We start from the raw sequence: 23,086 nt of genomic DNA on the forward strand, positions 1-23,086 counted from the left end.
TCTGGTGCGGACCAAAGAAAGGGTCCTGTGCGAAGTATGGCTGAATTCACATTGTATTCGGACCAAATATCTGTATGTCTGAAATCACAATGCACGGACAGTGCATGTGCTGTGCGAATCACAGGCGATCTTGCACCACGCACTGGTGTGAAACGGCACTCTGTTCTTTTTCTACCAGAAAAAGAAAAGGAAAAAAACTTTTGCAGAAGCTGCATTTTTATTTTTATATATTTTTTTAAAGCCAAGTGTGCATGGATCCTAAAAGTACTGCACCCTGACTGAATAGTGCATTTTATTACAAAGGTGAACTTGGAGTCTTTACTGCAACATTGTTCATTAGAAACACAAAAGGCAAAGTCTGGCCAACAGGTTTCTCATCATGAAGTCTTGCTTTTCAGCTTGCCACATGGTTATGTAAACAATCAGTTGTGTCCACCATACATGTCAGTTGTGATGAAAGATCAATAGCTGCTGAGGCTGCAAGTTCAGGCCCTCTTCAAGGATCCTTCCTGTTTTGTGGCTAGTGTGATCTTTTCAATTAGCACTAGGACTTTAATCCCAGACTCTGCTATTATTATTTTTTGTTAATAAATCCTAAACCTTGGGGTGTATTTGAAATGTAGATGCTTTTTCAAAGTGAACCTCAATAAATAAGGTCACCCTGTGCTCATTTTAGACGTGGTCCTGATGGATTACTTTACTAAGACCAGTGAACATTCACTTTGTGAAATCAGCTCTCACCTTTCCACTTCAGAGAGTGTGGCATAAAACTAATTGGCTGCCTTATCAGCAAATATCTGTAATAACCACTCCATGCATAGTGGGCGCCTTCCGTTGTTTACCAGTAGCACTCCTGTTTGCCGCCATGATATGAACTGCAACCTCATTACTGAACCTGGTACGTGTGGGTATGGAGCGCAGGCCTCTTGCTGGTTGTTGCTTGATTGGCACTGTGGCAGTGGCTATTTCATGGGTTCTTTTCTGAAGCTACAGTGCAGATTGCAGTGGCAGAGAGCAATGGTAAGGTTTGGTAGATGCTGTGCAGGAATGGACGGGTTACTTATGTTGGATTTGCTGATAAGCTTTGAGAGTTTTTCTAAAGACTTGGCATGTACATAAGGTGTGGAATTTGCATATTCTAGGTGTGCAGCTTGGTGGGTTCCCATCTGTGGACCTACTGTTTGTTTATGGGAATTTATCTAGTAAGGGGGTAGTTCATCTTTTCCGGAAACCTGCCTATGCAGATAAGGGGTGTCTGTAGATGAAAACAAACTGCAGCTTTGACAAAAGTTGAATAATGCCCTTGCTATGGGTTTAGGCCATTTGCATACCTCATAAAGCCTGACTGGAAAACTCCCAGGGCATTGTTAAGAGAGGCCTAGCTGTTACTTTTTACCTTCACCATCCCAGGGACAAGCTATTTTGTTTCAAAACCTTTCACATCTCTCCTGATGTTTGTTTGAGAGCTCCCTTCTGTGAACAGCAACAACTAGGAGACCCCTAGCAACCTCCTGGGAGTTTTCCAGTCAGGCTTCATGGGGTACATAAATGGCCTACACCAATAGCAAGGTCACGATTCTACTTTGGTCAAAGCTGCAGTTTTTTTTTTTTTCTTCAGATGCCCCTTTCCTGAATAAACAGGCTTCTGGTAAAGGTGAACTAACCTTAATGTAGGGGGAGGGGTAATGTAGTGTAATGCCCTTAGCTGAGCCTGGGGGAAAGGTGGGTGCAGGCTGGGGGGACTATATAGAAGACGGGCCCATTCCCTGACATAAACACAGATCAGATGAGCACAGACACCCCCATAGTGTGTCTGGGGTGATACCTATACAGCTGGTATATACAAGATCCCTGTGCACACCAGTAGGGGGGTTATATGTTCTATGAAGGATTATGGGGGGGGGGGGGGGAGATATGTGTTCTATGAAGGATTGGGGGGGGGGGGTTATATGTTCTCTGAAAGGTTATGGGAGGATATGTTTTATGGAGGATATGTTTTAGGGGGATGGGAGGGGTATGTGCTATGGAGGATTACAGGGGGATATATATGTGCTACGGAGGAGTACCAGGTGGGGGGGGGGGGGTGTGTATGTGCTATGGAGGATTATGATGGGGGGGTCTGTGTTTGATCTCGAGGTGAGTGTATTGTGATTGCTGTCTCCGCAGGTCCCGGTTCAGGAAGATCCCGGCGGTGGGGGGCAGGGAGCTGGACCTGCACACCCTCTACACCCGAGTGACCACTCTGGGAGGCTTCGCCAAGGTGAGCGCCGTGTGTCTGGCATGTCATTCATGTATGTGTCCCCCCGTAGTGTTGGGGTGCTCGGAGTCATTGCTCCCGCTGTGTGAATAGATCCCCGGTTCCGGTATGACATTGGTAGGCCTGATCCGGGGGGGTGGTAGTAGCAGTATGAGGCCGCGCTATGCCCCAGATCTGTACATCAGGTAGACGCGGCTGCGCTCACCACTTCCCCTACAAAGTCAAAATTAGCGGGCAAGGCTCAACATCGATAATCGTCCTAAGAGCTCGGCGCCTGGGAGGGGGAGGGGGGTTGGGAGGCCCTATATCACTATATCCCTTCTACACCACTCCGCTCGGGGAGCACAGCGTGTGTGCTCTACTAGGACGGATCGCACACATACTATATATTGCGGTTATTATCGATGGATCAAATTAATTTTCCGGGGGGTGTGTATTTATGTACGAGGCCTCCTTCCCGGCCCTGCTACAGGGCTTCCCTCTCTACCAGTGTGTGCGGGGAGGGGGAGAGGGGAGTGTCCGCACATCACACACACTGTATACACAACCTGACACTCACCTCCATTATCCTCCTCTACATCTCATCTGTACACAGGTCTCCGAGAAGAACCAGTGGGCAGAAATAGTAGAAGACTTCCACTTTCCAAGGGGCTGTGCAAATGCTGCCTTTGCTTTGAAACAGTATTATTTGCGGTAAGTTGAAAATAAATCTTTTTTTTTTGTTTTGTTTTTAGGAAGATATTCTGCAGTGTTTGCCTGAAAATATGTTAACATGTTCAAAACATTTGTCATGTTGTTATTGCCTATCAGAAAGTGATGCTTGATACATTTATTTGTAGTGCTTATATAATTTCTATCTCCTGACTGTTGAGAGGCATTTCTTTTGTGGGAGTTTGGGTGGTGGAGCTGGCACACTTCTGCAAATCAGCACTTAGAGAGAGCTCATCCCTTACAAAGAAATATTACTTGATGTTGCTTCAAGTTTATTTTCATATTTAATATTCCTGGCACTTTCTTATTACTATAGGCCAAAGAAGCAGAGAGATTTTGAAGGATACAGTATTTGGCATGCAGTGAACATTTTGATGTGGGGGCAGACCCGTGTATGTAGAATTTTGTAACGCTGTCATGCTTGCTCTGTATGTTGTGCGTCTGCATTTGGAAACTCTTTTTACAATGCATACTGATTAGCGTACGTTGTTAGTGATAGAGTATGTTGTTAGTGGTCTTGGATATGCATTAAGGGAAAACATGTTTAGGCAATATAACCACTTTAAAGGAGTTGTAATAGCAGAAGTTTTTTCCATCTTAATGCATTAAGATAAAAACCTTTTGTGCGTAGCAGCACCCCCTAATTACTTACCTGAGCTCCAGTGATGTCCACAAATGTCTGAGACACTCCTACTGATTGGCTGACGCACAGCAGCGGCGCTATTGGCTCCTACTGTAGTCAGTTATCCAGTCAGAGGAGAGAGGGGGCTGGGCCAGTGTCAGGGCTCTGTATCTGAATGGACTTAGAGCTGTGACTCAGCTCCAGTGCCCCCATAGGAAGCTGCTGACTGGGGGGGACACTCGATAGGAGGGAGGGGCCAGAGCACTGAAGAGGGACCTGAGAAGAGGAGGATCTGGGCTGCTCTGTGCAAAACCAACTGTACAGAGGCGGCAAGTATAACATGTTTGTTATTTAAATATATATACATATATACACACGGGGTTTCCTTTAACATCCACCAGAGGGCATGCACCGCTGGAGGCGTGCCCACTAAACAGCAGGGGGACCTGATGCCTCTGACTGCTGCCATTCACACACAATCTCGTAAACACACAAATTCTTGTCCTTTCAGGGGAGTGGAGACATATCATTTGTTCCTAGTATGTAGGAACGACGTTATGTCCCCTCCCCTAGTCAGTCCTATCCCCATACAGTTGGAACACACTGAGGGAACACACATTTAACCCCTTGATCACCCTCTAATGTTAACCCCTTCCCTACCAGTGACATTTACACAGTAATCTGTGCATATTTGTAGCACCGATTGCTGTATAAATGTCAATGGTCTCAAAAATGTGTCAAGTGTCCAAGCTGTCTGCAATGTCACAGTACCGCTAAAAATCGCGGATCACTGCCATTACTGGTAAATAAAATAAGTGCCATAAATCTTTCCCATAATTTGTAGATGCTATAACTTTTGAGCAAACCAATCAATATATGCTTATTGCGAATTTTTTTTATTTTTTTTGTTAAAAAAAAATAATAAATGAAATGTAGAATATATGTTGGCCTAAACTGATGAAGAATTTTTGTTTTTTAAAAACATTTTTTTTTGTTTATAGTAGAAAAAATAAAACACCAGAGGTGATCAAATATCGCCAAAAGAAAGCTTGTTTTGGGTACAGCATTGAATGACCGCACAATTACCAGTTAAAGTGGAGGTCCACCCTAAAGTGGACCCTTCCGCTCATTGGAATCCTCCCCCCCCCCCCCCTCCGGCGCCACAATTGGCACCTTACAGTGGGGAGGGGGGTGCAGGTACCTGTACAGTACAGGTATCTGCACCCACTTCCGGCATAGCTATCTGCGGAAAGGGGCGTAGATTACGCCCCTTCCCGAAAGTCCCCCGCTGCCTGCTGCGAAACACACAGATCCCAGAGGCAGCGGGTCCATCCTTATTGCGCAGCGCGACTCGTGCATGCGCAGTAGGGAACCGGGAAATGAAGCCGAAAGGCTCCACTTCCTGATTCCCATACCCAAGATGACAGCGGCAGTACCCGAGAGACGATCGAGAGATCGGCTTCGGGTGCCGACATCGCGGGCGCGCTGGGCGGGCAAGTGTCCTTATTTTAAAAGTCAGCAGCTGCAGTATTTGTAGCTGCTGGCTTTAAAAAAAAACAAAAAAAAACGGCGGACTCCCGCTTTAAAGCAGCTCAGTGCCAAATTGTAAAAAGTGCTCTGGTCAGGAAGGGGGTGAAACCTTCCAGGCTCGATTGGTTAAATCACTTTGAGGTCAAACATTTTTGGGTAAAATAGTTTCCCACTTTTGAGCCTATTTTGGGCAGTGTAGCTGTTCATAGATCTAAGACATTGTTTTGACTATTTTCTGTCAATAGCACGTCTAATATCTGTTGGTATCTTAGACATCTTTTTGAACAAAATTGATTGGAACTGAAGCAAATTAACTACACATGCCATTTATAAAAGCTAATGCAGTTTTTGACCATGCCAGCCTGTCAAATTGTTGAAAATAGAGCTAGTTGTATTGGTTTTTTAGGTTCTTTTCAATTCAGTGTATTAAAAGGATGCTAAACAATCTACATTTCTCTTTGGGTTCTTGTTGGTACTGTGTGCATTGTAACCTGGGGCTGTTAAAGGTATGGGTCCCTCTCTGGTATATATTTAATATTTCGTGGTCTTGCCATCTAGCATACAATTGCTCCACCCCAAAATATGCTAAACGAATACTTCAGAAATAAAATATCAATTCATATGCAAAGTGCGCTCAGTGCTTAATAAAGTGTGTCCAGTGCTTCAGTTAAATCATTCAGCAACCAAAGTGTCCAGCACGTGCAATACAAATTTTGTGCTGCAGTTCATTCAATAATCAAAGTGCTTGGTGCTCTCCAGTTTCATCAAATCCACTGTAAACTTTATACATAGTGTACCACAACAGTGTTCCTTGTCATCACCAGTGCTTCTTTCCCCCTGTGTCACCACTTCCACACTAGCGAGAACCAGATTGTTTGAACTCCTTGAGCAAAAAAGTGGGTCAAACAGCACTACCCCCCCACCCCCCCAGAGGGATTCCTGTTCCTTTAAGATCTTTTTATCACTATTGCTCAGCATGTTCCCCAGTGTTTTACATTTAGACAGGCCACAGGGAAAGACAAAAAGAAAATGCCTAACATAGCATAATATTGTTGATTTAAAACATTAATGCATAAAAACAGTTCACACGCTCAATCTGTGCTATATCTATTCTCCCATTGGAGGGCAGTACCATTGTGTGGGATGATGTTAGTGCCTGTAGCTCGGCCCCTACACGTTTTCACCATACAATGTCACGGCAAAAAATAATTTGTTGGAGGCTAACCGCAATAGATGGTACTAATTTACGTTAAGAATACAGGAGTGTATGTGTGTGTGTATGTATATATATATATATATATAATATATATATATATATATATATATATATATATATATATATATATATATATATATATTCCAGAGTTTTTAGTGTTGCCTTTTAATGTATTTGAACGGTTTGTTTTTAAATGTGACAATAGGTTGTTCACTTCTTATGTTGGTGTTTTCTGTTTGAAGCACTTGAGTGCTCATTATTTAAAATTTTATTTTCTATTTAATTACCAAATTTCAGTATCGCCCATAGATAAACATTTTGTTTGGTGTTTTTAGGGTTTAAAATACTCTATCAAAGAAAACGCACCAACCAGCCTGTAAACAACCGAATTATACCATCTAACAATTTGTGTTCAAAACGGGTTTTTTATTTTATTTTTTTGCACACTATTACAAATACATGCATATGCTGCAGGGCCATGTCATATCATCCCAGTATTATCTTCAGTCTTAACTCTATACATTTTTGAGAGCCTCCATAGTAAAGGCTAATGGATAGACGGAGGGCAGGTAAGCCTGGAGGGAGCCCACCCTCCTGAAAAAAAAATCAGCTAGATATCTGTGCCTTTTTATATTAGAATATTCACTGGTGAAAGGATACCTTGTCCATTTAATGTGGTAGAGTTGTTAAAAGTGTAACTCCAAACATTTTTAAATTTTTTATTTTTAATGTGAGTAATAATTGTGTACTTCTGCCTGTGACGCCTTTTGGGAGATTTTTCTTCGCTTTGTCTCTGATACCTGTACTAGAAATGAGAGGAGCTGTTAACAAAGCAGAAGGACACAGACCACAATAAAAACATTGTCAGAAGTTTTAAACTTGACCCACTTTTCATTATGTATTTACTGGAGATTTTTTTTTGTTCACTGCTTTTTTTTATTTTATTTTCCTAGACAGGATGTGAGAGAGAATCTCCAAGTTAAGGTCAGAGATGGCATTGAGAGGCTCTGACCATTTTCTCTTTTATCCAAAATAGAAAAAAAAAACTTAACTGAAGTTGGGCTTTAAAATGTAAAGGCCAATGCTGGTCATACACTATATGAAAAATCAGCCGAAATTCAGTAATTTCGTTTGTTTTTCAGTCAGATAACGGGCACAAAATCTATAATTGACGTTTTTGTGCTGAAAAAATGAAGGACAAGTTTGGAAATTTTCCCTCCTGAACTGTTTGTACTAGGTATATGTAAAAAAAAGGATTCATTTATGTGCACTGAATGATTTATCAGCCATTACATGATGGAACTATCGTTTGCTCTCACAGCCGAATGTTAATTTGTCGATAATGGGGCTGATTTTTCATATAGTGTATGGCCAGCATAAGTTCAATGAAGGGGGAGTCTCTAGTCCCTGAAACGCGTTGGCCTGCCTCTATTGCTGAAACTTCAAATAAAATGCAAGTTAATTACCTCTTTGATCACCGGACGCTCCTTTATTCTCATTTCTTCTACATTACACACGGAGTCGACTGTAAGGATGCACACAGGTAGCAGCCCAAGCCATAACAGGGCTCATCACCACCATTTTCCTAACTGGAGTGGGCACAGACTTCTGGAAACTAATTCTTTCCCTCCTACCCACACCCTACCAATTTATAACACTGATAGCCCAAAACTATCTACATCCATTCTTCTCAACCAGTGTACATTATTAGCACTGATCATTGTATTAGCGTCACTGGAGATGTCAGTGGTAGTTAGCCGGTTCCCACTCTGTGTCAGATTGCCCACTGCTCTAAGTCGCTAATCGCTCCTATAACTAGTATAGAAAAATTCAAGTATATATCCCATATTTTATAGACACTATAACTGTCACGCAAACCAAATATGATATACTCTTAAGATTTTTTTAATCAAAAATATGTACCAGAATACATTTTGGCCTAAATTTATAAAGAAATGTGTTTTTTTATTTTTTGTTCGATATATTTTATAGCAGAAAGAAGAAAATATATTTATTTAAAAAAAAACCCAGTGGTGAATCGGATACCACCAAAAGAAAGCTCTATTTGTGTGGGGGGGAAAAAAATTATTTAAATTTAGGTTGATCACAGCGTTGCATGACCGTGCAATTGCCAGTTAAATTAGCACAGTGCCGAACAGCAAAAAAATGGCTTGATCATGAAGAGGGTAACATCTTCTGGCGGTGAAATAGTTGAGGCCCATTTCAGACATGCGTTTCGATCAGGTTCGTCTGTCAGGTTTTCAGGAGGACCTAATTAGAAGGTTCATTCATCCCCATGGATAGGGAGATGTAAACAGACTTGTATCCCTTTACACCCACTTACCTCTTGGTCTGATTAGACCCACTAAAATCACAAATATTAGAGGACTCCATTTAGGAAGGGCGCATTGGAGGTAGCCAGTGTAAACTGACAGCGGAGTCCATTTACACTGGGCTGCCCATAGAGCAAAGTGGGCCCTGCCCGTGTCCGCTCTGCATATACTGACTAAGACAAGATGTGTCATCTGCCTGCTCTGCTCAGCAGGGGATTAACTCAGATCCCCCGCTGATCACAATGGAATTTGCCCCATGTGAAGGGGGCCTAAAGTTAAAAATTCTTTAATATTTGTGTGTGTATAAATGTATACAAACAGAATCTGATTCCCTATTTAGATTCTCTTCTCTTCCCTTTTTATTTTCTGAATGTCCTTTACAATTTTTTTGTTTTTTGGCTTTTTATTTGGCAATGAGGTAATGAATTGCTCTCTCTCATTGTAACCGCCAGAAAGAGAGATCTGTCAGTGTGCACATTCCTCAGTTGTCATTTACGGTGCATACATTACTGGCTGAGAAGCTTTGTAAATGCCCACTATTAGTTGTTCTGAGTTGACTACCCACGTGATGATGTATTCTACAAGGGGTTCAGAAATAACTTGACTGATTCAACAAATTAGCTGTGACTAAGTTTGAGGGAAATACAGTGTTGTATTCTCAGTATGCTTTCTGACTGATCGCTTATTGACTTAGTAGTAATTGCTGATTTCTTGTTGAAAGTGGGAAATAAAGAGTGGATGTTGATTACTTTTACTTGATGGAGGTTCATTAGCTGATATAAAGCAGTAGTCGATTTTAAAACTGGCATTACAACATCATTAGAACCTTGGACATCATGCTGGCCAGCCGTTGGTGTCCCAACAACCGATGTCCTTATTTGTTGGTAAGGAGGAAGTTGTTTGCCCATCTCCAACACTGGGTTCACACTAGCTGAATGAGGGCGAGAAACTGAGGGAGAAGGGACATGCTGGAATGCTAGTCGGCACCAGTGTGCAAAGGTGTATTTATTTACTTTGTAAGAATAAATCTCCCCTAATATTGGGTTTAATACATGTGTGGATGCCGCTACATTATGTAAAGCGATTTTCAGTCTAGTTTTTTTACTTTTTAGAATGGGGTGCATCGAGAATGTGCTGGATTTAAAAGTGTTTGACTGTAAAAAGTTTGGGAAATGCTGGTACAGGACAAATGGAATCAACAGGACGAAAGGAATAAAAATTATTATTCATGAAGGAAAAGCTGAGCAACCACCAACAAAAGAGGCTTCAGAAATGTAAAATTTCTTCTTGCATTATTGACGCTGTAGGTCACTGCTCTAGTGATTTTTACAGAACTATTTACAACTCAGGCCTGCTACTGGTAAACGGACATTGAGTGCTGGTTCACACTATTGCGATGCGAGAACCCTGCGAATCAACTGCGGGTTCCTGCATCGCACCCGACACGCACGGCAGTTCACATTGCCATATTCAAACTGCTGGGGAGTGTCATTATATGTTAACGACACCCCCATTTCAGCTCACATATCGCACTGTGAACTGACAGTTCGGACATGAATCTGATCGCATTTGTGTGAACACGCATGCAATCCGAATCCGGTCCGAACAGAAAAAATGATCCTGTGTGTGTTTGGACCGACTGCGGTGTGATATCAGCCACCCTAGCTGTATGGCTGACATTGCGCTGCACAGACATCGCATGTAATGTGAACAGCAGTGGCATAGAAAATTACATGCGATGTCTGGCATCGCAATGGTGTAAACCGGTGTTCTGGCGTATAGAGTCCGGGCATCACATAGTGTCCACTCCGTACTGCGCATGCGCAGTACAAAGCAGACGAAGCTTCGGAAAATCTCCGAAGCTGAACGCGCCTGCGCCGTGAGTGGAGGTGGTAGCCCCACCATCCAAGCGGACATAGGGTTGTGAATTTTAGAGGGCCCCTCGCGGGTGACCTTCGCTCGCCACGCTTCAGGCTCGGCCTCGCTGCGCTCGGCTCTTTTTTATTCTAACTCTATGTCCACTTGGATAGTGGGGATAGAACCTGGACTCACGGCGCAGGCGCCGTTCATCCTCGGCAATTTTCGGAATCTGTGTTCCTGTGTACTGCGCATGCGCAGTACGCAGGGGACACTATCTGATGGAGGATGCTATTTGACAAGACACCGGCACTTAGGAGCAGTTCGGCATTTTTTTTTCAGCTGCTCCTGAACCCTCCTCTGTTATCTTATCAGTACATGTACACAGGTTCGTTTATCGTCGGCTCTAAGCAGTTGTGTTTTAGAGGCTTTTTTTGGAACCCAAAAAAAATGCGTTCAGAAGCTGTGTTTTTAAAGGCATTTCAAATGCTAAATGCGGTAACTCTCATTTAGCCGCATTTCATTTACAGGCGTTTTTACTTTTTGAAAAAATAAAATAAACGTGGCTAAATGGCCGTTTTTAGATGCCGGTTTCTAGTTGTCAAGTTAAATAGTTCAGGAGGGATTGAACAACGTCTTATCACCTACTGCATTTTTTTCAGTGAAGAACAATGCTTCTGTTTTAGCGTTCGTCATACCTGTTTTGTATCCAGTGTTTCAGCAAAACATTTTTTAATTTATTCCATATATTTAGAAATAACAAGTGCGAATGTTGTGTTTTATTTTTGTTTTTGTTAGGCCCCTTTCACACGGGACGGATCAGTAATGATCCGCCCCGTGATGATCCGCTCGCTCAGCGGGGATCACTCTGTTGTCCCCGCTGAGCTGGCTGCGGACAGGGTGGTCTCCGCACACTGTGCAGGGACCGCCCTGTCAGATCTCCGCTCTCCTCTATGGGGATCGGATGCGCACGGACCGTCTGTCCGTGTTCATCCGATCCGCTCTGCAGACAGATAGAAAAATAGGATTTTCCTCCGTCTGCAGAATCGGACAGTAGCGGAGGCGGATGAAATCGGGTGTCTGCGGATGCTCATCCGCAGACACCCGCTATCCCATAGGGATGAATGTATGCCCGTATTTCATCCGCAAACGGATGGATGAAATACGGAAATATCGTCCGCATGTGTGAAAGGGGCCTTAAGGATTATGCTTCACTTAAAAATTTGTTTCCTCTAACCAAGTGTGTTTGTGTGTGGTAATAGAAAAGCAAAAAACAAACAAACAATGAAATGCATCTTCCAGAAAAGCTGATGATAAATACAATGTTCTAGTTATTGCTTTTATTAAAAGCTGTGTTCATGTAACTGCAAAGAGATGTCTTTGTACACCCTCTGCTGGAATAAGTTGTTAGGGAGAGAGACGAGCATGCTTGTGGATTCATACAACATGAAGTATTAAAGTGATGGTAAACCTCACTTATTTTTTATTTTATATATATAAAAAAAAAAGTCTATATTACCTGCTCTGTGCAATGGTTTTGCAGGGAGTAACCCCGATCCTCTTCTTCTGGGGTGCCCTGGCGGTGCTCCTAGCCCCTGCTTCACCCGGTGTCCCCACAGAAAGCTGCTTTCCATCGGCCAGTAACGTCATGGGGTTAAGAAAAAAAACTAAAATTTAGCCCTTTATAGTACAAAAAGAGCAAATAATCGCTACTGTAAATTACGTTTACAGTTCTACAGTAAAAAAATGACCCCCTTACAGTTTTTTTTGTACTATTAGGTCCGGTTCACACCGCTGCGGGTGAGAGATCCGGATGTGATTCGCACCGCAGTGCAAATCACATCCGATCTCCGTAGCGATGCGAGTTCAGCCATACAGATAGTATGGCTGAATTCGCATCGCTCCCGCCGCAAACTCGCACGGGACCCTTTTTTTGGTCCGCAGCAGAATCGGATCGCATGGGTGTTCACACCATGCGATCCGATTCCTGTGCGAGTGTGCAGATCGCACTGCGATATGCGGACGGATCTGGGGGTGTCATTAACATTTCATTGACACTCCCAGCAGTCCGCATAGGGCAGTGTGAACTGCCGGCGGGAGGCATGCGATGCGGGAAAACGCAGCGGATTCGCGGCGTTCCCGCATCGCTATGGTGTGAACCTAGCCTTAAGGGCTAATTTTTAGTTTGTTTTTTTAACCCCATTATGTTACTAAATATCTTGGGCTTGGTTCACACCTATATATTTTTTTTGGTGCTTTGTGCAGAAACGTACTACAGTTCATTTACATGGTTTCCCATGGAATACGTTCAAATCTATGCTCTTTTTTTTTTTTTTTTCTCTTCCAGCCACTGCGTATTTGGAAAGGGTCAGGTACATTTTTATTTTATTTTTATTTTTTATGCAAAACTGCATTTTTGGTTCAATATACTTCAATGGAGAAGCTGCCGAAATGCTTGTAATGCGTTTTTGCAGCTTACTTCGAAACAATGCCATATCACTCTCGTCAACCTGTAGTTCCCACACCCAGTGTTTGTGTATCTGTATCCCCCCACCCGAATGGTGGGAAAAGAACATAACTGAAGGGTTTGGTGGTGTTCCCTGGATTGACAGCAAATAAGACATGCTGGGATGCTGCTGCAGGTACTCCCTGTTGGGGAGATATAGTATGACGCAAGGCCTTTATGGAAGCCGATCCCCTTAAGATGGGTCTTTTTTTTTTTTTTTTTTTTTTTTTTTGCCATGGCTAGTCTAACAGCTCTTGAGAAAGTGTTTCCAAATCAATAAATTTATTCTTGGCAGTTTGGATGAGGCTATATGGCCCCTTGCTCTACCACTGAGGATCATGCATCAGGCCGTTGAGATGACTTCTAGAGCAATGTACTAAACTTAAAGCAAAAGTAAAGTCTGCTGTAATTTTCCAGGGCCTCTGGACAATTCAAAGGCTGCGATGACGCAGAGTGCTGTCATCATCATCGCGTAGTCGCATCGCCGATTGAGGGCTGTAAGTGTTTGCTCAGCTACGCATGTGTGGCTCAGTGAACATGACAGCTGACAGGCAGAAGAATGCATTTTTGGCAGAAGAGACCAATAGTAGGGTCATAAATACCCTGCCTGTCAGCCATTTGAAAAAAAAAGTTTACTTTTTTTATGGGTAGGCAAGTCCTCTGTCGGGCCACAGTGACAGCTCTGGGTGTTAATGTGGTTGGGCCTTGCTTAGCCTCTTGCTCTTTTTATGTTCATATATGGCAGTTTGTACTTGTGGAATACCTTATTTCCCTGCTTAACCCTAAAGGGGTACATTTTGTGCACCCTACTGCTCTTCTTCAGTCAGGCTGATGTAATGGTTAGTGTCCATGGATTTGTAGCTGTCCTTAGGCTTTCCATTTCTATAGATATCTTGTTGCAAGATTGGTTGTCTAGCCAGGTAACCTCATTATTATAATTAAACCTTCATTCCCTGAATCCCAAGGTTTGAGCTTGTCTTGGGTCCTTTCACTTGTAGTTCTGTGGTCATGTAAGAGGCCTGAATCTTCTGGCTTCCTCCCTTCTTCGGGTGTCCACATCACTGCCTGGGTGACATGGACAATTTCAAATGGCAGTCCAGTGGCAGGCTCCTGTTAGAATCCAGAAGACTGCAGCAAAGTTAAGAGCAATAACAGTAAAACAAAACAAAAAAGGGCTACACAAATAATTGTATTAATACTGAATGGGGCTGGGAAATCTTTGCAGTTTAATAAATATGCCTAACGTGAAAAGACACTACAGTCCCCCCCCCTTGTAAGTATATGTGTGGGCATAGGGATTGTAATGAATAACTTGGGTGCTTGAACCCTTCTGGCAGTTTAACAATCTCATGCATTTTATTATAGCCATTTTCAAATTCTTTACTTATTGCCAAAAAGTGATGACAGTTTGAGGAGCTTGGGAAAGGTCATGGAAAGAAAACCATTCAAAGCTGACTAAAAATATAAATTGTGTCTCTAACAGCAATTGGTTAGCATAATTTAAAGTGGATGTAGTCACTAAAAATCTTATATGATCTTTAACATGTTAATATAAATGCAAAAGGTGTGTATGTGTGTGTGTGTGTGTGTGTGTGTGTGTGTTTTGTTTTTTGTCTTTTTTCTTTTTATGCAGTTTTCTTAAAAATACCACCTACCATGAAGATCCTTGTCCAGACAGTGTTATGTTGTGCTACTTTCTGCAGTTATATTCCTGCATTTTCACTTTATCACACACACGCCCTTGATAGAGACTACAAACAGCTGTGCCAAAACATTTCAGGACCAAAGCTGTGATCTGTGATGTGCAGCTAGAGTGAGCGCATGTGGACAGGATATGAGTGAAAGGATAAGAGTGAGCTGTATTTATTTTATTTTTTTTGGGGGGGAGGGGGGGTGAGACATTTTGATAAACAGCGCTTTAACAAACTAAAAGGGTACAAAAACCCTAGCCTTTATTATTTACTACCTCTGTTTGTTAATGTTACTGTTTAAATTGTTTTTATTATATTAAGGTGCAGGGTAGATTTGATTTAAATCACTAGTAAAAAGGCCTGATTTTAAATCATCATTTTTAAAGAGCAACGGTCATCTCTGTCCCACAGTGGTTCCTCCTCTGACCCGCTGTTGAATACCAACCATCCCATTCACTTTCATGGGATGGCTGATGTTGCGGCCATGACACAACATGGTGAGGGACATGGCGGCAGCAGGTGAGTGGATGCCCGCTAACAGGCGCTGCCGTGATGGATCTGAAATGACAGGTGCTCTTTAAATGTAAGAAATCTTTCTTGCTGGTAGTTGGAATCTTTAATATTTGCAAACAAAATGAAGGTTACCCTTTAAGATTAATAAGCTGTCACGTTAGTAAAACGGCAATATTAGTGCCGATTTTAGGTTAATAGGTTAATCACGCGTAGTTGAACTACTCAAATAATTGTATTTCATTAAAACAATAACATTATACTACCTGCCTTGCCCCATAGGTAGAGGAACTACAATAAAATATTCCCAAACTGGGTCTCTCTTAGAGCCTGCTGCCATTTTGCTCCTCAAGGGCTGAATAAAGCACTTTAAGCTATGTGCAGGGAGATCACAAGGTTTATAAGCTGCTTAGAAGTTTTCACTTTCCTTTTTACTGCCCTTCCTCTTCACACTTAGAGCCTGGTACATGTGCATTTCTCTTCAAACAATCATACAGGTTGCAGTGGACATAGATAAGGACTATTCCTGAATTTTGTTTTATCTCATGGTTACTGTGAAATTGTGTGAATCCATGCAGTGCATGTTATCTCAGCTTGCAGAGCTTGGATTCATTGAATGAGTTCACCAAAAAATTGAAATATTGCAGAATAATACAGCCTCATGCTACATAACTAAGCTTTCATGCTGAATAAATCTAAATGATTAATGTATCTTAAATGGAAAACTATCTCTTAGATTTTTACCCCCAAAAGCATTTTTATTAAAAATTTGATAAAAATAAAAAATCTAATTTCAAATAAATACAATTTACCCCCTTCAGCCCGGAAGGTTTTACCCCTTTAATGACCAGATCACTTTTTACAATACAATTTGGCACTGCTTTAACTGGTAATTGCGGGGTCATGCAATGCTGTACCCAAATTTAATTTGGCCCCCCCCCCCCCCCCCCCCCCCCACAAATGGAGCTTTATTTTGGTGGTATTTGATCACCTCTGGGATATTTTTATTTTTTGCGAAAGACTGAAAAAAAAAAATTCTACTTTTTGTTGTAAAAAAAAAAATACAAAATACAAAATTTTAGTCATACATTTAGGCCAAAATGTATTCAGCCACATTTGGTATCAAATTTTTTTTATAAGCTTATATTGGTTTGTGCAAGAGTTATAGCATCTACAAAATATGGTATATTTTCTGGAATTTACGCAGCTTTTAGTTTGACTGCCTCATTTCTTGAGGTGCTAAAATGGCAGGGCAGTACAAAACTCCTCCCAATTACCCCTTTTTTGGAAAGTAGACACCCCAAGGAATTTGCTGAGAGACATGTTGAGCCCATTGAATATTTTTTTTGCCAGTGATTGAAAACTGACCTAAAAAATAAAAATGATATATTGCTCACACATGCCATGGGTATATGTGGAATCGCACCCCAAAATAGAATCTGCTACTATTCCTGAGTACGGGGATACCACTTGTGATACTTTTTGGGAGCCTAGCCACATGCAGGACCCGGAAAACCAATCGCTGCCAAGGTCTCATGCATGTGGCATCCCCATACGCGGGAGGAATGGCAGAATTTATTTCGGGCTGTAATTTCACATATACCATGCTATGTGTGAGCAATATATAATTTAGTAACAACTTTGTAAATGGTGGGGGGGGGGGGGGGTTGAATTGTCCTGGCATTTCATGCCCAACATTAGGTTATGCCACACATCACTCATTCTTTTAACCACTTGAAGCACCAATTCCTTTCTGACACTTTTTTTGTTTACATGAGAATATTTTTTTTTTGCTAGAAAATTACTTTGAACCACCGAACATATGTTTTTAAATCGGAGGCCCTACAGATTAAAATGGTGGGTGTTGCAATTTATTTTTTTGCAAAGTATTTGCGCAGTGATCTTTCAAACGCAATTTTTTGGAGAAAACACTTTTTTGAATTTTAATGCACAAAACACACTATATTGCCCAAATGTTTGGTTTAACATAAGAGATCTTAAGCCGAGTACATGGATACCAAACATGCCATGCTTTAAAATTACATACACTCTTGCAGTGGTGACAAACTATATACATTTTTAAAAGCCTTTACAGCAGGGATATGCAATTAGCGGATGAGGCATAGCAAGACTGACAGCCACAAAGATGACACCCAGAGGCATGATGGGACTTGAAGTTTTGCAACAACTGGAGGTCCACTAATTGCATATCCCTGCTTTACAGGTTACTGCAGTGCTAGTTTGTCTATGACCAGGACGTACTAGGCCGCTGTTGCTTGCCAGTTCACCAGAAGGTTGAGTGGCACTAGTACTGGCTCTCTGCTCCATCCAAGAACCATGCAGTTGTTGCACCTCAGCAACAGAACAATGGGGTCGGGTACGCCTGACCTTAGCTCTGACGGACAGGGTAGTGGTCCCTGCTATCTGTCACGGTGCTGCTGTTCTCTACAGGTTCGCATAGTGAGGCTTCCCTTGCGCTCTCATCTGTCATGCTCAGTATCTTGTAGGCCTCTTCACTAGTGTAACTTTCGCTTGACATTTTGGCCACTAAATTTGGAGGTACAGCTAGTGTGATTGCTTGAATTGCTAGGAAAATAAATTAATTGTTAACTTTCCTAGGGATCAGGCCTAACTGCTAATGCTGCACTTTTGTGTGCTGTGTTAGTGCTACTGATGATCAAAGGGTTAAAATCTGACGCTGTCTGGGATTGACACTACCACTAACTTATGCTAACACCTAAACTAACATCACCTCTGCACTAATATGATAATCAGAAAATAGATCTGTAAACTATACTAGTGGCACTAAAAGGGTTAACTGGGGAGTGATCAGGGGGTTAAACCTTTATTGGAAAATATATGGCGGGTATCCTGACACTATACAAGACTGATGGTGACACTAACTAGTGTTACCCATGACACTAAATACAGTGATCAGAAAAAAGATCTGTATATTATATTAGTGACACACTGATGGGGTGAAACTGTTAGCTGGGGCATGATCAAGGGGTTAAAACCTTCACTAGGGAATATATGGAGGTACCCTAAACCTACCTGGGCCTACTACTAACTGCCCTAATGCTAAGTGTCACATGTGACACCAGTACAGTGATCAGTGAAAAATCTGAAAACTGCACTTGGTTAATGCTGTGGAAGGTTTAACTGGAGGGGGGCGGCCGGCGATCAGGGTGTGTTTAAGGTGTTAAGTGTGCCTACATGTACTGGTGTCGGTGAAGTGTTGGTGTACTCACAGTAGATGTCTTCTCGCTCACTGGAACTGAAAAGTGCTCCACGAGGGGAGGTGACATGTACCAGAACTGATCAGCAGGTCCAGGCCAGGAATCATTGGCCTGGGCCTGTAGACTGATTTGTTCTGAAACAAATCTGATTGCGGCATAAACGCTGTACCAGTATGGCGATTTGCGAAATTGGAGCCACCTTGCCACAGTATATCTGCGGCGGGTGGTCGTGAAGTGGTTAAATACATTAAAAAAAATCATCATTTTTTTTTTTTTTTTTTATCCACTCTAAGGTGAAGGCTTGTACACATGATCTGAAAATCGTTTGAAAAATACTGCTTTTGAAGCGATCGTATGATAATCTGATCGTTGGTGCACAGCTTTTAAGAGACAGTCACGACAGGTGGTGTAAAAAGTTCCGATGGGACAAGCATGAACATTTTTCTCATACGTTAAACGGATCGTACGATTTTTTTGTTTAATCAGTACAGTTTTTGTTCTAAAATACAGTACATGAAAAAAATTGTCGTGCGAGAATTTCCATTACTTTAGTAACCTTCATTTTCGATATGGAGACCAGCATGCAAAAAACAGACAATCTTGTCCAATAAACTCCTCCTTAAAGCGGAGGTTCACACAAAAATGGAACCTCCGCTTTTCGGAACACCCCCCCGGGTTGTCACATTTGGCACCTTTCAGGGGAATGCAGATACCTGTATAATACAGGTATCTGCATCCACTTCCGGGCATAGACTCCCGCGGCTGTCACACACAGGTCCCAGAACACAGCGAGGGGCAGGTGGGACAGGCAGCGCGACGTGTGTATGTGCAGTAGGGAACCGTTTTATGTGAAAAAAAAGATAATCGTTGATCATCTCAGAAATCTTGTTGACGGATGGCTCTTGTGCGCTTTGCCTATCCTGCACACTCTATCGGTTACATTTTCTGTTTTTATGCAAAGATTCTGAAAAAGAGGAGTGGGAAAGGTTATTGTAGTCTTAGTCTAGGATGACAACACTGCTTCTTTATAGATACAGTATTGTGAGTTAGGATGTCTCCCTAGGACAGGAAGTGTCCTAGGGTGAAATTAAAAGCCTGAAAACGAAGCCACCACATTTAACCACTGGTAACCTACAACATATAGCATTTTTATATATACACTTAAAATAGAACTGTAAGCACATTTTGTTTTCATTTTGGATAGAGCAAGGGAGGGTAGTAACCCCTTTCAGATTTATTCTTGCCATCTGTGTCCCATTGCAGAGATTTCCCTTCCCTTTCTGTCCCATAGCTAAACAGAAGTTAGAGGAAATCCCTGCAAATTAAGGGAATTCCCTGGGGGTCACCAGAACTAGTGTCCTCATTGGAAATATTTCCCCTCTTTCCCTTCTGGGGAGAACCCAAAATTTGGGGATTTTCGTTTACTTTTACTTTCAATGATAATGGTACAGTGGCTTTGCGAAAGTATTCGGCCCCCTTGAACTTTTCAACCTTTTGCCACATTTCAGGCTTCAAACATAGATATAAAATTTTATTTTTTTGTGAAGAATCGCCAACAAGTGGGACACAATTGTGAAGTGGAATGAAATCTATTGGATAATTTCAACTTTTTTTAGCAAATAAAAAACTGAAAAGTGGTGAGTGCAAAATTATTCGGCCCCTTTACTTTCAGTGCAGCAAACTCACTCCAGAAGTTCAGCGAGGATCTCTGAATGATCCAATGTTGTCCTAAATGACTGATGGTGATAAATATAATCCACCTGTGTGTAATCAAGTCTCTGTATAAATGCACCTGCTCTGTGATAGTCTCATGGTTCTGTTGAAAGCGCAGAGAGCATCATGAAGACCAAGGAACACACCAGGCAGGTCCGTAATACTGTTGTGGAGAAGTTTAAAGCCGGATTTGGATACAAAAGTTTTCCCAAGCTTTAAACATCCCAAGGAGCACTGTGCAAGCGATCATTTTGAAATGGAAGGAGTATCAGACCACTGCAAATCTACCAAGACCTGGCCGTCCCTCTAAACTTTCAGCTCAGACAAGGAGAAGACTTATCAGAGATGCAGCCAAGAGGCCCCTGATCACTCTGGATGAACTGCAGAGAACTACAACTGAGGTGGGAGAGTCTGTCCATAGGACAACAATCAGTCGTACACTGCACAAATCTGGCCTTTATGGAAGAGTGGCAAGAAGAAAGCCATTTCTCAAAGATATCCATAAAAAGTCTTGTCTAAAGTTTGCCACAAGCCACCTGGGAAACACACCAAACATGTGGAAGAAGGTGCTCTGGTCAGATTAAACCAAAATCAAACTTTTTGCCCACAATGCAAAACGATATGTTTGGCGTAAAAGCAACACAGCTCATCACCCTCAACACACCATCCCCACTGTCAAACATGGTGGTGGCAGCATCATGGTTTGGGCATGCTTTTCTTCAGCAGGGACAGGGAAGATGGTTAAAATTGAGGGGAAGATGGATGCAGCCAAATACAGGACCATTCTGGATGAAAACCTGTTGGTCTGCAAAAGACCTGAAACTGGGACGGAGATTTATCTTCCAACAAGACAATGATCCCAAACATACAGCAAAATCTACAAAGGAATGATTCACAAATAAACGTATCCAGGTGTTAGAATGGCCAAGTCAAAGTCCAGACCTGAATCCAATCGAGAATCTGTGGAAAGAGCTGAAAACTGCTGTTCACAAACGCTCTCCATCCAACCTCACTGAGCTTGAGCTGTTTTGCAAGGAAGAATGGGCAAGAATTTCAGTCTCTCGATGTGCAAAACTGATAGAGACATACCCCAAGCGACTTGCAGCTGTAATCGCTCTACAAAGTATTAACACAAGGGGGCCGAATAATTTTGCACGCCCCACTTTTCATTTTTTTATTGGTTAAAAAAGTTTCAAAAATCCAATAGATTTCGTTCCACTTCACAATTGTGTCCCACTTGTTGGTGATTCTTCACAAAAAATAAAAATGTTATATCTTTATGTTTGAAGCCTGAAATGTGGCAAAAGGTTGAAAATTTCAAGGGGGCCGAATACTTTCGCAAGGCACTGTAAATAGAACAAATAGAGAGGTTGAATCGCCTTCATGGCGGGCACAGGCAGCAATAAAAATTGACAGGTCTTCTAATCTGTCTCTCCTCTATACAGAACTAAAATAAAGTTTTGCCTTTTAGTTATACGTTGTCCAATTAGGCTCTATATATAGTTAAGTATATCATTTCCAATTCAAATCTTTGACAGCGCCTGTGTGCCCTCTATTCTTTTAGCCTCACAAGCACTTATTAGGATTTCAACAATATGAGGCATAATCGCACTCATTCTCTCTACTGATAACTAGATTGCCAGATAGTGGTGGTTTGGGAAGAGGGATGCTGGTTTAGGAAAAGAGCTGACAAGTTTTAGCTTGCACCTCCTTTTTAATATGGTACCTGCCTTGTAGCTACAAAGAACTGTAGGATAGTTCAGTGAATGGGTAAAAGCAGCATGCCCATTTTAGGTCTTTTATCAATCACAACTGACATCTTTCATACCATTTTGAAGGATGAGGTTGCTTTAGGATCTATTTACACTGTTGCAGCACCCTAACGCACCCTGTCTGTGCATCTGTGTTGTGGTGCTCTGTTACAAAAAAGTGTGTACAATTTTTTGTGTAGTTTTGGTGCATTGCCAGCATGTTCAAACTAATCCTTAATCCTGCATCAGACTGAAATGTACTAGACTAACATTGTCAGGTTATGGTCTATTATCGACTTGGGGCATCTTTATGCTATTCATGCATGAGTGCTGAATGCAGAAGTGGGTCTAATGCTTGGATTCATTTGCATGCTGGCACTCCTTTGGACAAATAAAAGGGCACATTCATGTGGTTGTGTTGACACACATTTTAGCATGTGCATTTCCACAATAATGCATGTTGCATTGGGTTGTTATTCATTTTCAATGGCACCTTATTGGCTAGTGCCGTCACAGTGAATCAATCTTGTCCATCCTTGAAGTGCTACCTGAACAAGAGTGATTTCAAATCTCTGGAACACTGGATTGACTCTGGGGTGCTTTTTTTTTTTATTTTATTTTTTTTGTTAAACAACACTTGACAAACCTTAATATGCTAGGTGGTGTCTTGATGTTCATGTGTACAGTTTTCAATTGCATGTCTAGCTGTGCCGGGAGTTCTAATTTAAAATGTAAGTGCAACTGACCATAAGCTAGAAAATAAATTTGCGTTAAAGGGGTTGTAACTGTTTTTCACCTTAATGCATTCTATGCATTAAGGTGAAAAACATTTTTTAACGCAGCAGCGCTTCTCAGCCCCCCTTATACTTGAGCCCCGACATTTGCGCGATGGGAATGAGCCCACCAGCTCCGGCCAGTGTCTCGTGTCCTGGATAGATTGATAGCAGAGCAGCTATTGGCTCCCGCTGCTGTCAATCAAATCCAATGACGTGGGTGTTGAGGGGCGGGGCCGAGTAATTTTGTGGTTATGGGCGTTAAATGATGGACTCGAGCTCCCACAAAGTAACCCTCCCCCCCCGGAGATCTTTTCTCCTAGGGGGTTATCTGATGTGGGGAACACTGCATAGTGGAGGTAAGTATAAGTATGTTT

The 23,086-nt window shown here is 42.0% G+C and overlaps 1 protein-coding gene across 1 annotated transcript in view; it reads left to right on the plus strand.

Annotated features, from left to right (window-relative positions):
* Nucleotides 1-23,086, plus strand: part of ARID2 (AT-rich interaction domain 2) — a 157,952-nt gene that overhangs the window by 6,121 nt on the left and 128,745 nt on the right. Inside the window, exons 2-3 of the mRNA XM_077472945.1 lie at nucleotides 2,167-2,260; nucleotides 2,853-2,950. Of these exons, the coding sequence (XP_077329071.1) occupies nucleotides 2,167-2,260; nucleotides 2,853-2,950 (192 nt within the window). The remainder of the gene's footprint in view (nucleotides 1-2,166; nucleotides 2,261-2,852; nucleotides 2,951-23,086) is intronic.

This window comes from Lithobates pipiens, unplaced genomic scaffold (genome assembly GCF_037356315.1).
Source record: "Lithobates pipiens isolate NorthernLeopardFrog02 unplaced genomic scaffold, aLitPip1_a1.2 Scaffold_8, whole genome shotgun sequence".
Lineage (NCBI taxonomy): Eukaryota > Metazoa > Chordata > Amphibia > Anura > Ranidae > Lithobates > Lithobates pipiens.